The sequence below is a fragment of the Otolemur garnettii genome, unplaced genomic scaffold (assembly GCF_000181295.1).
Source record: "Otolemur garnettii isolate 467f Iridium unplaced genomic scaffold, OtoGar3 scaffold00173, whole genome shotgun sequence".
Lineage (NCBI taxonomy): Eukaryota > Metazoa > Chordata > Mammalia > Primates > Galagidae > Otolemur > Otolemur garnettii.
In genome coordinates this window covers 2,348,992-2,364,372 of record NW_003852568.1, presented here as the reverse complement: position 1 = coordinate 2,364,372, position 15,381 = coordinate 2,348,992, and the positions used below count along the sequence as shown (strand labels likewise).

At 37.4% G+C, this 15,381-nt stretch overlaps 2 protein-coding genes across 2 annotated transcripts in view; both read right to left on the bottom strand.

Annotated features, from left to right (window-relative positions):
- The window catches only part of ERCC3 (ERCC excision repair 3, TFIIH core complex helicase subunit), a 43,834-nt gene extending 42,996 nt beyond the window's left edge, over positions 1 to 838 (bottom strand). Inside the window, exons 1-2 of the mRNA XM_003800340.3 lie at positions 744 to 838; positions 245 to 450 (exon numbers count right to left, since the gene is read on the bottom strand). Coding sequence (XP_003800388.1) covers positions 245 to 450; positions 744 to 771 — 234 coding nt within the window. The 5' untranslated portion in view covers positions 772 to 838. The remainder of the gene's footprint in view (positions 1 to 244; positions 451 to 743) is intronic.
- Positions 839 to 4,503: 3,665 nt separating this feature from the next.
- MAP3K2 (mitogen-activated protein kinase kinase kinase 2) overlaps positions 4,504 to 15,381 on the bottom strand; it is an 88,558-nt gene continuing 77,680 nt past the window's right edge. The window contains exon 17 of the mRNA XM_023519387.1: positions 4,504 to 13,486. Coding sequence (XP_023375155.1) covers positions 13,261 to 13,486 — 226 coding nt within the window. The 3' untranslated portion in view covers positions 4,504 to 13,260. The remainder of the gene's footprint in view (positions 13,487 to 15,381) is intronic.

Here is a 15,381-nt window from a genome sequence, read left to right as displayed (position 1 = left end):
CTCCTAACATGGGGCAGGGTTAAGGTGGGACAGAGAGTAAACATAAAGGTTAGAAATGGAGGAAGCCCAGGTCCGGCCCGCACATGTGCACACAGCTGCTCATTTCTATCTCTGTTAAAACATGTATGTAGGGGGGGGGGGCGGAGGGGGGATCCCACATTTTAGTTTTGGTTCTAGGAATGCCCAAGATACAGCGGCAGCTCCACAAACTCTTGGGCCCTGCCCTGCCTGACCGCCTGCTTACCACCCACAGGGGTCTGGAGGTGTGGTCGTCCTTCAGCGGCATCTGCACCCTGTAGTCCTTGGCTCCATATTCATCCACTTTGGTGCCAGACTCATCCACCTGTTTCCCGGCCGCCGAGGGGACCGCTTCGTGAGATTCGTTCCCAGGGGCGTCGTCTTCATCCTCTTCTTCATCCTCGTAGTGCCGCTTCTTGGACTTCTTCTTGTCTGCAGATACGGACACAAAAGTGAGCCTGGTAGGGATTCAGGGTTTCCCTTCACACTGCCGGGCGGCATTTCACCTGAGCCGTGAACTAGCCAAGAGCCTCCTGCATCCCGCGGGCATCGCGTCTCTCCACTGCCTCCTACCCACCCGGTTCTCCGGGGAGCCCAGGTAAAGCAGCCCCCCACCCAGCGGAACCAGGTGTGCTCGCGGGAGGGCCGCCGCCGAGAAGCCCGGAGCAACTGTGACACCGGCGGCGAGTGCAGGGAAGCCCGAACGCGCCCGCACCACGTCTCACCGCGGTCTGCCCTGTCTCTCTTGCCCATGGCGGCAGGAGCAGCAGCAAACAGGAACAGTAACCGCCAAGGACCCACCGCGGCGTCCGCTCTCACAGCAACTTCCGGCTTAGACCGGAAGCCCTTTGGCACCCACACAGGAAGTCCCGCCTCCGGGCGCCGGCCCACGTGACGAGAGCCCGCCTCAGGCCTTCTTTGGTTTGTTCCTCTCTAGAACGTCAGTGAGGTAAATTTATTTTGCACCTGGGCAGTGAACTGGTGGCCTGCTTTTCCTGCAACTGGAATTTTAATAGAGCGATACGGACAATAAACAACAAATGTAGCGTTAAGTGCTCTGAGGAAAAATTAACGGGCTCAGAGTGACAGTGCCATTCTAAACGGAGTGGTTCCCGAATACATCCTGAAGTGGTGTTAGCTAAGCAAACATCTGAGGAAAGTGAAGTACTTTGTAAGTCCCAAGGGAGCAGTGCGAGAGAGGACGCGGAGCACACAAACGTGGGAGCCACCGCAGCAGTGTGGCCAGGAGAGGTGAGAGGGTGGAGGGGTGCGGTGCGTGCCGAGCAGTAGTTCTCAAGGTGGGGTCCCCTAGCCTCTAAAACGTCACATGAAAACCCGTTAAAACGGCTTACAAAGGCAAATGCAATGTATCTAGCCTCATCCCAGACCAACTGCATAAAAAAAAAAGAAAAAAACTGAAGGTGGGGCCCAACAATCTTGTCCTTTAGATGATTCTCAAAGTTTAAGGTTGAGAAATGCTGAAGGACAGCCTGGTAGGCAATGGCAAGAACTTTGGGTTTTATTATGAAATGAGAAACCACAGGAGAGCTTTGGACAGAAAAACAACAGTCTGATTTAGAATTGAACGATCACTGTATATGCTAGCTGCTCTGAAGACAGACTTTACAAGGCCAAGAGCAGTCCATTGAGAAACTGCTGGCTTTGCTGGGATGGTGGGGGTAAAGGTGATGAAAAGTAGTTCAATTCCTTATCTGTTGTAGGTAGAGTGGATGGGATTTGCTGGTTGACTTGATAGGGGAAGCAAAGGACAGTAGTAAAGGATAACTCCAAGATTTTGGTCTAAGTAACTGCAAAAATAATGATTTACCTTAGGGAAAGTACAGATTTGGAGAATGGTTTTCGAGATACCGAATGGATGTAGCTGTATTAGTCTGCCATAACAAATTACCACAGACTGCATGGCTTAAACATATATTTATTTTCTCACAGTTCAGGAGGCTAGGAAATCGAAAATAAGGTCCCAGTAGAGTTTAGTTCCTGGTGAGGGCCCACATCCTGGTTTGCAGATGGTCACCTTCTTTCTGTGTCTTCTCATGGCATAGAGACAGCCATTGTCTCTTCCTCTTTTCATAAGGACGCCAGCCCTGTTGGATTAGGACCTCACCTTCATCCTTTTATCCTTTGTTACCTCTTCACAGGCCTTACCTTCAAATATAGGGTCAAAATTTCAACATAAGAATTTTGGGAAGGATGCAATTCAGTCCATAGCAATGGCCTAATAAACAATTAAATGAAGTGTCAAAAATGAAGTTAGATATGAGTCTTAAGTTCGGAAACCTAGAAATAGGTTTGGGAACTGGCAACATATTTATGGTATTAAAACTATACATGTAGAATTGGTTGAAATTACCTAGGGACCACAAGAGAAAAACTCAATTGAGTTTTTAAGGTGAGGGAAGGGGGAATGTGAGAGGGAAGGGTAGGCATTAGTGTGCCCTCACCTAACAGGCACAATGAAAGGGTATATGGCACACCTGGGTGAGGGGCACAACTACAACAGGGACTTAAACACAAACAATGTAACCTAATTGTTTGTAACCTCACATTAATCCAAAATTTTAAAAAAAGGAAAAAAGACTGGGTTCAGTAGCTCATGCCTGTAATCCTAGCACACTGGGAGGCTAAGGCAGGTGGATTGCTTGAACTCAGGAGTTTGAGACCAGCCTGAGCAAGACCAGTCTCTAAAAAAAAAAAAAAAACATAGCTGAGTATTGTGGCAGGCACCTGTAGTCCTATCTGCTTGGGAGCCTGAGGCAAGATGATCTCTTGAGCCCAAGCGTTTCAGGTTGCTGTGAGCTATGAAGCACAGCACGCTACAGAGGATGACAAAGTAAAGCTCTGTCTGAAATAAATAGGAAAAAAAGAGAAATTACTTAAGGAAATTACTTCTGTGAGTACAGAAACGGTCTAAGGACAAGAAACATTTCACAGTGAAGAGCTGGAAGCTAAAAAAGGAATTACTGAAAGAACCAGCACTTGAAGATTTGGATAATTTTTAGTCTACTCATAGTGTAAAAAATGGGAAAGTATGCTCTGGAGAAAACACCAAGGATGTGGCTAGACAGCTATTATTTGCAAGAGATTAGATATGTGGCTTATAGATCCAATTAACTATCTCGGCAGAAACCATGAAAGTTTTGACTGAAGGGGCAGAGTTGGCATGAAATGAAGGCAGGCTGTTGGACTTCTGGGCTTCTACAGGTAGGAAAGTGGTGACAGGGCAGATGAGACCAGTGGGATTGCTTCTGCCACCATAGGCCTCCTTGGGCCACCTCCTCAGTTCAGAAGGCCACAACTCCAGTGAGCCCTGAGAACCCAGCATCAAGCCAATGGGGATTATTTTCAAGCCTTAATTTTTCACGTGAGGAGGATATGAAGTTTTAGGGGCCAGAAGACAGACAGCTATGGTTTGAATTATGTCTCCCTTAAAAAGATATTTTGAAATCCTGAGGTACCCCTGGTGATCTTATTTGGAAATACAGTCTTTACAGAGGTAATCAAGTTAAAATGAGGTCATTAGGGTGAGGTCTAATCCAATGACTGAGGTCCTTATAAAAAAGGGAACACACAGGAGAATGCCACGTGGTAACAGAAGCAGAAATTTGAGAGATGCTGCTACAGCCCTGCTGACACCCTGATTTCAGACTTTTAGCCTCTAGAACTGAATATAAATTTCTGTTATCATAAGCCACCCAGTTTGTGGTACTTCACCACCATAGACCTATTGTTGGACATTTAAGAGTTTCGATTTTGGGCTTTCATAGATATACCAGATTCACAATCATTTTCACAGAATTGCTAGTTCAAGGATACAAGATTCTATTCTGAGGCTATTGACTTGCATTATTAAATTGTCCTCTATATTAAAGTATTAATCTAAATTATCTCAAATAACATGTGAGAGGCCATTCCTTATACTCAGTAAAGCTTTGTGTTTTTTGTGTTTGCCTTTTTTTTTTTTTGAAGACAAGAGTCTCACTCTGTCACCCTGGATCCACATGGTGTCATGTAGCTCACAGCAACCTCAAACTCTGGGGCTGTAGTGATCCTCTTGCCTCAGCCTCCTGAGTAGCTGGAACTACAAGCATGTGCCACCACGCCCAGCTAGTTTTTCTATTTTTGGTAGAGACAGGGTCTCACTCTTAGTCAGGCTGGTGAGCAAGAACTCCTGAGCTCAAGCAATCCACCTGCTTCAGCCTCCTAGAGTGCTAGGATTACAGGCATGAGCCACCATGCCAGGCCTGTGTTTGCTTTTAATCACCATGAAGTTCTGATTTGGGTATTCAAGATGTCCAAAGATAAACTAGAGCAAGTAGGGTAAAACATTATAGACTTAAATACTAGAAATATTCGGTTTAGTTTCAAGGTTTCTAGATTAGATTAGTCTCCTAGATTGTGATTCACTTAAGCAAGGCTGGACAACTCCAAATATACTGTATTGAAGAATAAATATGGACAAAGCAATCACAGTGGAAATAAATATCAGCTTTATTAACACTCAAAGTGCCATTCATTTATATTCATTCCATTGTCCAGAGGGTTACTTAGAGTAACCCTTTGCACCACAATCTTTAAAAAAAAATGAACATGTAAGAAAAAGCAATTTTCATTGTGCTAATTATTGCAGGCCTTCATGCATGTAAATCTAAACAAAGATGTGTGCCAACAATATACAAATTTCCATATAAACAAAGTCATTGATCACTAACAAAATATAAACATGGTTTCTTTTATATTAGATTTAAAAAAAAAAGCTATTTACCAGCAAGAAAAAACAAGTACCAAGTACAAAGAAATTATAAAACTTAGAAATTTTATACATTTTTACAAGCACAATTTTGAATGAACAACTCAAAGTCAAAATGTGCATGGAATGTGGCACATACCACACCATATCTGGCTTCTGGTAGGTTCTTCTAATTACACTGATTCCTTTTTAACATAATAAGCTTAGTGACATTCAACTTCAACAGTGGACTTTATTCCTAACGCGAGTAATTTTACATGGTACCGCATATTAAAAACAAGGTTTTCTTTAAGTACAATAATGTTGTCACACTGGAAATCTAATTTCCAATTTTTCAGTAATCTGCCAGTTACTTAAAACACCCAGTACAGTATATAAAGACACAACAATGCATGTTTGAACATTTCTAAACTGATTGTTAGTTAATTACAGAGAATCACAATATGCCAATGTGTTGTTTTATAAACCCAGTCTGACCTTGCCTAGTAAGGGGAAACCTAAAAGTTGTAATCATCTGAAATAGAATAAAGGAAATACTCAAAAACAACAGTAGGACAGGCCAACAGCAACTAGAGATATAAAATCTTGACATCTCTTCAGACAACTTAGTTTTTCACATTTTTTCATAGCTCTGAAAATTCAAAGGCCATTTTAGTTGACAGTGTGTTTTTGCTACTGCTAAAAAGAAAGAAATTTTTTTCTCTTAATCTGCATTTTACAGAATTCTCAAAAGAAAAATCAATGTTCTTCCTTGCAATAGTATTTTAACTGAGCTCTAAGTACAATTTGTGTCCAATTCTGGAAATACAAATACATTTTGAATGATTAAAAACAAAATTAAAAAAATATTTTTGATCAGCCAGCTGAAAATATATTTATATAGTAAATAATCTCTCAGAAAGCTTTTATATATATTTAATTATCCTAACTAAATAGTACCTTTATAAAACAAGTTCATAAAAATGTAGAAATGAAATGAAAGTAAGAACTTGCTGGGATATATACATGTGCCTACAGACAGAACAAAACATCTCCACACAAACACACATCCCCTGATACAGAGTTACAAAGCATACTTTCAACTTAGTAATGGATTTTAGAATGCATTATAAAATTAGAAAGTAAGGTTGAACTCCTGAGTTCTTCAACAAAGATAGAACCATAGATAAGTATACTTTGTAAAAGCAAGAAGTTTCATTTAAGTCAGTAATAGCAGTGCAGAAACTGATAGCTACATCTTTAAAGAAGTTAAAACACAAGAGACAGGGACAGTAGTTCAATGCACGCATTCATGATGCTCATACACTCAACAATTATTGGTCAGAGTAGTAAATCAGTGTACAAATTAAACAGTTCTCAAAATGTGCAAAAAAGTCAATCTTAATAGGAAAAAAACCCTTTGTACATAATTATAAACTGCCCAGCATTCAACTGAGATTAAAAACATTTATAGAGAGAAACCAATAGGTTAAATATAGAGAATTTAATGGCTACATTTAAAAACATACATTAAGTCAAAGGGTAAATTTACAAATTGGTAATTTATAGTTTGCAACAATTAAAAGTTTATTCTCAAATTGATCTAAATTTACTTTTATTTACAATGAACAAAAAGAACCATGTGAAATGTAAGAGATGTCAGACATTAAAAGTATTTTTGGTATTAACTCTTATAATATTTCAGAATGCAGGGTAGAAAATTTTAAAACCAATAGCAATAGAAAAAATGTAAACCTTTCACTTACTAATTAAGATTGCATTAAAATAACTTTGTTTTTAAAGAAGTATTCTTATCCTTAGACACTATTTTCAACTGAAAGTGTATACTGCAAGGGTTTGGCCCACTTCCTTTTGCCCATCAGCCTTTCCAGATCAAATGTTACCACTAGTCCTGTCAACTTATTCCAGGTGGAAAACAATCTTTGGAAAAGTAAGAATATGTCAAATCCATTTTGTAGTCTGTACCTAATAAGAGTTAAAGATGTAGTTTTGTTACTTCTCTCTCCCCTCCAAGTAATGCTAATGCTAAAAGTTACAAATGGTTTTTAAAAATAAATTCTAAAAAAATATAAATAATTGAACACAAAAGTGCTTTTCAGTAAAGTCTGAACTTTACCGTTCTCAACTGGCATTAAGGGGTTCAGAAATCCTTGTCTGGGGACAAATCCTGCACATATACTAGAGAGCAGACACTTTCTTATGTTCCAAAATGTCTATGGCACAAAGCAGACATCAGTCCATAACCTACTTTTATTCACAGCTTTGCTGAAATGCCCCTCAAGTCAAACAGAAGTTCATAAATGTTAAGACACTAGGAAGAAAGTACGCCACCAACAGGAGGCATCAGATATATCTACATCAGTGTGTATCTATGTGCACCTATGGTCAAGTGACATTAATAAGATTGGCACATGTATAAGCTTAAGTTTGTAATATCTATATAGTTTCTTAATAGAAGTAAATTCTGCATGTCTAAATGCAAACTGAGCACCTGTCCTTTTCCTTGAAGAATAGACTGGCATATAAATTCTACTAGTACCTGCTTTATCATTTTTATACTATTAGCTTACAAGTGGGTAGAAGTAACAGTGCTAGTAAGTTTGGCTGTGAGTGCAGGGAATATAAAAGCTTTGGTTTAAAGTGATTCTGATAATACAGATTGTATTACAAACAAGAAGTCACCAGGCAGAGGGAATAATAGTACTCACTGATTTAATGCCTTTGCTGTTATTAACAAAAATACCATGTGACCGTCGATTAAAATACACAATTATGAAAAATATGAAGAATTACATAAGAAACTGTGAACAGGCAACAGATAAAATTTATTATTTTTTAAGGTAGCTATGCCTCCTCCCTCATTTTTCTGAAGCTCAACCTTTACTGCTTGCACTACTACTGAGAAGAGAATCTAGGCTCCTCTGAGGGCTCATTACTATCTACAGCTCTGAAAGGTGAGTATAGGAGATGGGAGGGCCAGATATTCCCCACACCCGTCTATCCTAGCATCCCCTCCAGACCGTGGCAAAGTCAAAGCCAAGCTAAAGACAACTAGGAAGCAGGAACAGCACCTTCACGGCACACCATCCCTAGCCAACCAGAAAGAGGTATAAGAGAATTTCCATTTGAATAGTTAGTAAACTAAGGAAGCTTGTTTTGATAATGTCTGGTAGAATTTCTGTTTCAAAGAGTTCATGAAGAACTGTGTAAAATCAATTACTTCCTATTTAAGAATTATGTATAGCTAATTATTGTATATACACACACACAAACTGAATTTTAATCTACTTTTTAGCAACCAAGAGCATGGCAATTTACAATACATACCTTTATTAAACAATCATTATTACTAGCTACTTGGGGAAAATATACTGGTGTTCCTACCCAAGGATGATTATACCTATCCATCATCAAGTCATACGTTTTCAAGTTGTTCTTCCAAAAACAGAGACTGACCTAATTGGACACTCATATCTTTTTCTCCTTTGTACCCCTGCTCCAACTCTAAACACCACACACACGCATACACACACACTCTCTCTCTCTTTGCAGAAAAGTAAGCTAAAGTGTTAGTCAAAATGTTACTTAAAAAGTAAGGATTAGAATTCACTATCCCTGGATTTCTTGCTCATAGCTCTAAGCCTCACTGCCTCAACATTTGTAAACCATTTGAATGACTTCTTTAGGGCAAAACAACCACTCTAACTCTGCTGTGAAAATCATAACTGAACTATGATATATAAAGAACTTGGACAGTGCCAATATGGTTGAAAATCAACCTGGAAAACAATTTACTGTCTCTTTAGCATGAGAATATCTCTTTCTCTATTAGAAATCTGTATATTAGGAATTCACATCTAGTGGAGACTGCAGTGCATCTATCACAGACAAATGCTAAAGTTTCTCTCGTAACATTACAAAAAAAAAAAAGGAGGTAGAAAAAGGTAGGAGGAGGAAGTAGGCGTTAAGAAATGTTTAAGGGCCAATACATAGTCTAAGGCCAAATGAACTCGTGAAGCCTACTGATTTCGGAAAAATCTTCATTTTGGTGGGTAACAAATTATTAATATAAAATAAAATTAAGGCATACCGAGAAAAGGCACTACTAAAAATTAACAACTGAATTTCTTTTCATTAATGTTAACCAATCTTCAAATTCAAATAAATACGAACATTACATTTGTAACAAAAGCCAGACTTAACGATAAAAAACAAGATGGTTCAAAAGAAATTGTCGTGATCTTAGCATAAATAATACTGTTGACACTATCAAATGTTTGGGTTTTTTTCACAATTTAGACCAAAAGAAAGCATTTTTTTTTCTTTAAAAGGACCTCCTGGTGGGGGGGGACTGTGCTGTTATGGCATAATTGTTCTTCATCACTGAAACTGTTTGAGTAGAGGCTAGTTTACAGTAAGAGGGGTCCTGAGAGAGAGGCTATGTGACCAGGACAGGTGGGGAATCCCCCAAATTTGGGGATACTTTTACTCTATTCCCTGTTGTTAATGACATTTCAGTTTATAACAGCTGGTAACTACCCAAAATTGTTTTTCCCTTCATAAAAAAAAAAAAAATTGTAACATTTTAAGACGTCATTGCTGAACTTTGAGAGTTAAGGTATGCCATAAAGTATCTGTTTGCCCTTGTTCCTCTTAAACTGTCACTTCTTCAAGAATGTTAATTTAGTACCTGATACAATAAGTCACAATTATTAAATAAGCAAACAAAAAAGATTCATTTTATTTATGAAAGGATAAATGTATATACTTGATTGACATCGGGTGATTTGTTTTTTGTTTTTTTTTTTAAATCAAGCTATGGATCCCTAGACCCCAAAATGAAATCATTGGCACAAAGCTTTGCCATGGGCCAAGGAGTATGCATATGGCTTGATCCTCTTGCTACACTATTCAGATCTGACTTGACTTTATTAGTATTTCACATAGAACTCCAGCTCAGAAACATGACAGAGCAACCTTATGACATATATGAGAGCTGGAGTAGCAGAAAGCTGAAGAAACAGTTTCACCTGTTGAACGTGGTTTCTAATGGGAATACGGTAAAGATGCTCTGAAGTGGAAGCCAATTCAATTTACTCTGAAATCAGAGTTTTTTCTTTAATAGTTCAGCAAGTACATTAATATTTCAATTTCTTATATGCATTATGTAAGGGTGACTGTGCCTTTTAAAACTTTGCAAGGCAATAGTCATTTTTTTTAAGTTAGAAAGATGTTTTGTAAACAAGAAAAAGTGCTGAAAATTACTAAGATATTCATACTAAAATTTTCAGCCTGTCTAGTTTTAAATACACTTTAAGGAATTAACCAATCAAAACTTCTGTTAGTTATTACGATATTTTCAGCTGTTTTATTTGATAAATTTCATTTGCAGTGTAAAAGATCTTATATTTGGTCCAAGCCTAAGTCACACCACTTTAAATCTCTCAAGGTCTAAGTAGAAGGATATTTCCTGAAGAGCACGTAGAAGACTGCTAGTGTATCTTCTCCAGCACCAAAAAGTCTGCCACTGTCAAAGCAGAATGCATTTTAAAGGCACAAAGTCAGCAGTCTGGCCACTTTCCAGCCTCAGCAAAGAAACATTACAGTATAGAAGAATCAGATATGCATTTAAGAAACAAAATACATTTAGAGTAATCTTAAAAAGTTTGTATTTCATTTGTTGATCCATATCATTATTTGAAAGAAGAAAAAATGGAGTGTTATATTTAATTTCCCCTGATAGAGGTGTTTCTTTTCAAAAATTTATTTTTATTAATTTACTTTTGGTCTCCCATACCCCCACCCCCACCTTCAAGCTTTTTTGTTCTAGTAGTTTTTACATATATTAACTTTCATTGTGATTTTTGGTAACTTCACAACTTGTTTGAAATAAATTCACATCATATTTTATATAATAACTCTGTAAACTATTAGTCTATTTTTAAGTCTTTACATAAAGAACATTACTTTCTCGTAGTTAATAGTATTTTTCTTACAAAGCAAAGGCCTTCTGCAGCAGTGTTAAAGAAGTAGCTTCTTTTCAGGTGCCCTTATTTTCCACAGCATTTTAGAAAAGAAAAAGGAGACTGAAAAGAGCAAACAGTTTTGCCATGGGTTTTACAGTCTCCCCCAATTTCTCTAAAGAGCATTTGTTTCATATTCTGCACTGCTGGTTACCCTGACAGACCAAAAATGAGCCAAAGGGAAATCACAACCACACAAGACAAAGAAATGAGGAAAAAGCCCATGGGCCCAGAGATCATGGTCTTGCTCAAGTAGAAAAGATGCCCTCACTCATAAAAAAAGAAATTATAATAGATCCATACACTTGGGGATTATGTTTCTAGCACAAGATTTGGCAGTTGATTTATCAAGGTGGGGCAGCTAATTCTTTTTCTTCTTTATAAGCTATTTCCTTTGATTTAAGAGTGTAAGAGAAGCACGGACAACTAATTTTGTGCTTTGACTTCTCAGACTAGCTAGTGGAATTTCAAATATTCCTACAAGGAATGCCAGGTAAGACCTTGATACAGTAAACCAAGACTACCTAACTTCAGAAACAAAGTATAAAGAGTTCCTAAATGAGCATACCTTTTGGCAGAAAATAAGAATACCTGAGTCCCTTATGAATCCCATGAAAGGCATCACCTTCAGGGCCTCTAGGAAGACTATTATTTTCTAGACCTTTAAAAATAAAGTACCTAGCACTTGCTTTAATATGCTGAAAAAATTGCAAGTGGCCAAATTACTATCTTCGTTTTTCTAGTAGTACAATTCTATTAGAGATAGTGGGACCTTTCCCAGCTGTCTTGCTCCATTCAATGTCCTTGCTCTTTAAGTAGACACTTTATACTAGAAATATATGGCAGTTTTTGAACCTTTCTGTTAGTATTTAATACTGTTTTGATATGCTTTTCTTTGCCCCAAATTATGAACTTTTAAGGAAAGAATTTGATACAGATGGCTGAGTTCAAAAGGCTCAGTGCTCAAATTTATTTTCTTTCTGAAATGGAAGAGTTACTAATTTGGGTGCAATATGAAGGTAGTAAGGAAGTGATTGCTATATGTTGTTTGTTGAGATCATTCACCCTTGACTAAAAGCAGTGTTATCTAGTTTTATAAAACCTTCATTTTGCACTGTATCTGCTTTCTCTTTGAAATTTGTTTCTGCATTTACTGCTTTGTAAATTTGTTTTTCATTTTTATCAGTTAAAGACTTTGGCACTTTTGATACAAAGTATTTGAGCCAGAATAATTCTTGCTTCTCTTGTGTAGTCTATGTAATAGCATTCCTGATGCCAGTGGTGCCCTCCTCATAGTGACAACCAAAACCATATCCAGAAATTGCCAAATGCCAAGTGAAATTATTTCACTCAACTGTTAAAAACCAGTTTTACATGACAGCTATTTTTCTGAGGTGCTTTCGTATTCTGTGATCCCAAGAACAAGTGTTTCATCTCTTGACACTAGTTTTTACACATGGGTACTCTTGGCTAAACTCTCAATTCCTAAAGAATATTATCCATGGGGAAGCAGGAGCTAGAAATAGGAAAAGCGTATATAGGATTTGGATTATTTCTCCATTCCTTCTATTTTGGGACTTTCTCCTGCATGGTTTAAAATATACTAAAAACATTTAGTTCTTTTTTCATTATTTCTGTTGACTGGCAAATGTGATTTCCTCTATTGCTCACAGATTTAATGAGAACATTATTCTTTTGTCTTTTACTTAGATTGTTCATTGACTTTAAAATAAAATAGAATTTTTTTTAAGTAGAAAGCTATCCCTCAAGATTGACAGATTCCAGTAACATGGATCTATTATAGTGTTTGCTTATTACATCGGTTAGGATTCACAAATAAACATACCTCTTAGAGAGTCGTATCTTTTATCAAGATTCCTACTGAGCAAAAAGTTTGGTAGACAGAGGTTAAGATCTAAAGAATACAGATATAAGAAGGAACCTATATTCTTTAAGTTGAGTACCTACCCTAAACTCAAGTTTAGGGCTCAATCCCACAAATGAGGATCTATTTTAAATACTATCACTAAAAACTACAAATTATACATTATTTTCTTCTCCTTGTTTTCCATGTCTCTCCATCACACCGATATGTCAGTGATATAGGGAAAGACTCTACAATCTTTAGGTATCCCGAATGATTTGTTTGTACTAAAAAGAATGACTATGTACTAAAGTGCTTTATCTCTCTGAACCACATCAGTACATTATAAAAATTAAAAAAAAAGAAGTTTCAAGTTCTTCTAAGGGAAAAAAAAGATTAAATATAAAAAATTTAGGCTACTATTATTATTAAACAAATTTAACCAAGAATCAAGAGAAATACTTTCCCTCTTGTCTTTTTTTCTCCCCCATCTCTCTTTTTTTTATATAAAAAAGAAAAGTGCAGTCAGAGAGAAGGTGAATGAACAGATGGGAGCTGGGTAGAGGCACAGGAGAGGTTACTGGCTGTTAGTGATAATGCACAAACATGTGCCTTAAGAGTTCATCAGCGGAAGGTCTCAGTTTGGCCTCTACGAAAATCCGTTTGAGGAAATCTCGAGTATAGTCTGAGACATGAGGTGGCAGCTTTGGGTTTGTTGGCTGAGTGGCGATTTTAAAGATGGCAGCCATTGCTTCAAACTCAGCCCAAGGTGGCTTTTCAGTTAGCATTTCAACCACAGTACATGCTACGCTCCTAAAAAGAAATAAAAAGAATACAATGCAAACAATATCACTATGAAAGACAGCTAGTTAGCTAGAAAGGGAGAAGCAGGAGTGAAATCCACATACATTTAAATATTACTTGATTTCAAGTTTGAAGTTTCTTTAAAAGATTCTGATTACATAAAATTGTAATTAAAACATTAAAAAAATGAAAATAAACCACCACTGAGTAATAATTATCATGCTAACTGTTTGGTAAAGGACATTACTCGTTTTATTATTTTTGTTTTATATAGCTGACATAAAAAATAATTTTTGCCTGTATTTTACAAAGAATACGAGTAATAGAAATTTTTTCATCAGGAATCTAAAATGAATATTAAAATTTTTTCTAAGTAGGAAGTACAGAATGGCCATCTTATGTTCTAACTTAAAATTATTAAGCAATTAAAGATTAACTGAATTATAAAGCACTGACAAAGATTATTTTTTAAAGTTCTTTAGAGAAATAAGATAGCTTTTTTTTTTTTGAGACAGAAAAAAAAAATAACCCTCAGTATGAGTGCTGTGGCGTCACAGCTCACAGCAATCTCAAATTCTTAGGCTTAAGTGATTCTCCTGCCTCAGCCTTCAGACTAGCTGGACTACAGGCACCCACCACAACACCCAGCTATTTTTTGTTGCAGTTGTCATTGTTGTATAGCAGGCCCAGGCTGGGCTCGAACCCACCAGCCTTTGTGTATGTGGCTGGTGCTGTAACCACTATGCTAGGGGTGCCAAGCCAAGATAGCTTTTTAATGCTATGATTTGCTTAAGACAAAATCCTTTCTAGAGAATGGAAGACAGGTTCAAGGACTCTAAATATTTAGTCAATTATAATCCTCAATGAGACATAATTAAAACAGTGTTAATCCCTGCAATTCCTATATCCTATTTCAAAAGTACAAAAGATAATTTAAATCTGGCTTAGTCGTTTTAATGCTAGATAGAAATACATAAGTAGGTAATCTTCAGGCAAACCTCATATCAAAACCTACCAAATATCTGCTTTTCTGCCATATCCTTCTCCACTGATCACTTCAGGGCTCATCCAGTACGGTGTGCCTGTGACAGACTTCATACCTGTTCCTGACAGACAGATGGTCTGAAGCCGTTTGCTGGCCCCAAAATCTCCTAGTTTGACATTGCCTGTTGAATCTCGTAGGATATTTGCACCTAAAAATAAGAAACAGCCTAATTTCATTAATCTTATTGGTAGTCTGGAATATAATATGAAAGAACAACAATAGAGAATTACTTAGTAGACTCTTTAATCTGTCTCCTAAAACTAGGCTGCTTTTCATCCTCCAAGCAGTACCTGGCACCAGGCACACAGTGGGTGCTCATTAAGGATTTGCCAGATGAACACTGAACTTTTAGTCAACTTTGTATGCTTCAGATCCTAAGAAGGTTCTCCCACTGAAAAGGACTGGCAAAGATTGGAGGTGAGGATGAACAAGAGGAGAAAGAGGGAACGTGGTAAGAATGAAGTTCAGGGAAGGACTGAGGAAGCAAGAGCAGGCTCTCGGCCCTGAGTTCTGTCAAAGCAAGAAGCCCTTGGCTGAAGCTGATTTCCCTGAGAATCCAGCTTCTCAGGGGCTTCCTAAGGGACCTTCATAATCAAAAATTTCTAATATTTCCCCACCCCACCTCACCCCCCCTATTGCTTAAACATTAGTTGCCTTTTAAAGCTGTTCTTGAGTTTTGCTTTATATTAATTTTGCTTCTCAATTTCTAATATTTTAAATGTCTCGTAAGTTTTGGACTTTTCATCTGTTTTAAAATTTCATTTACCTTTATGATAAACTGTTTAACTGAGACAGCTTCAGATTTACAGAATCATTGCAAAGACAGTAGAGAGATTTCCTATATATATGCCCCCACACA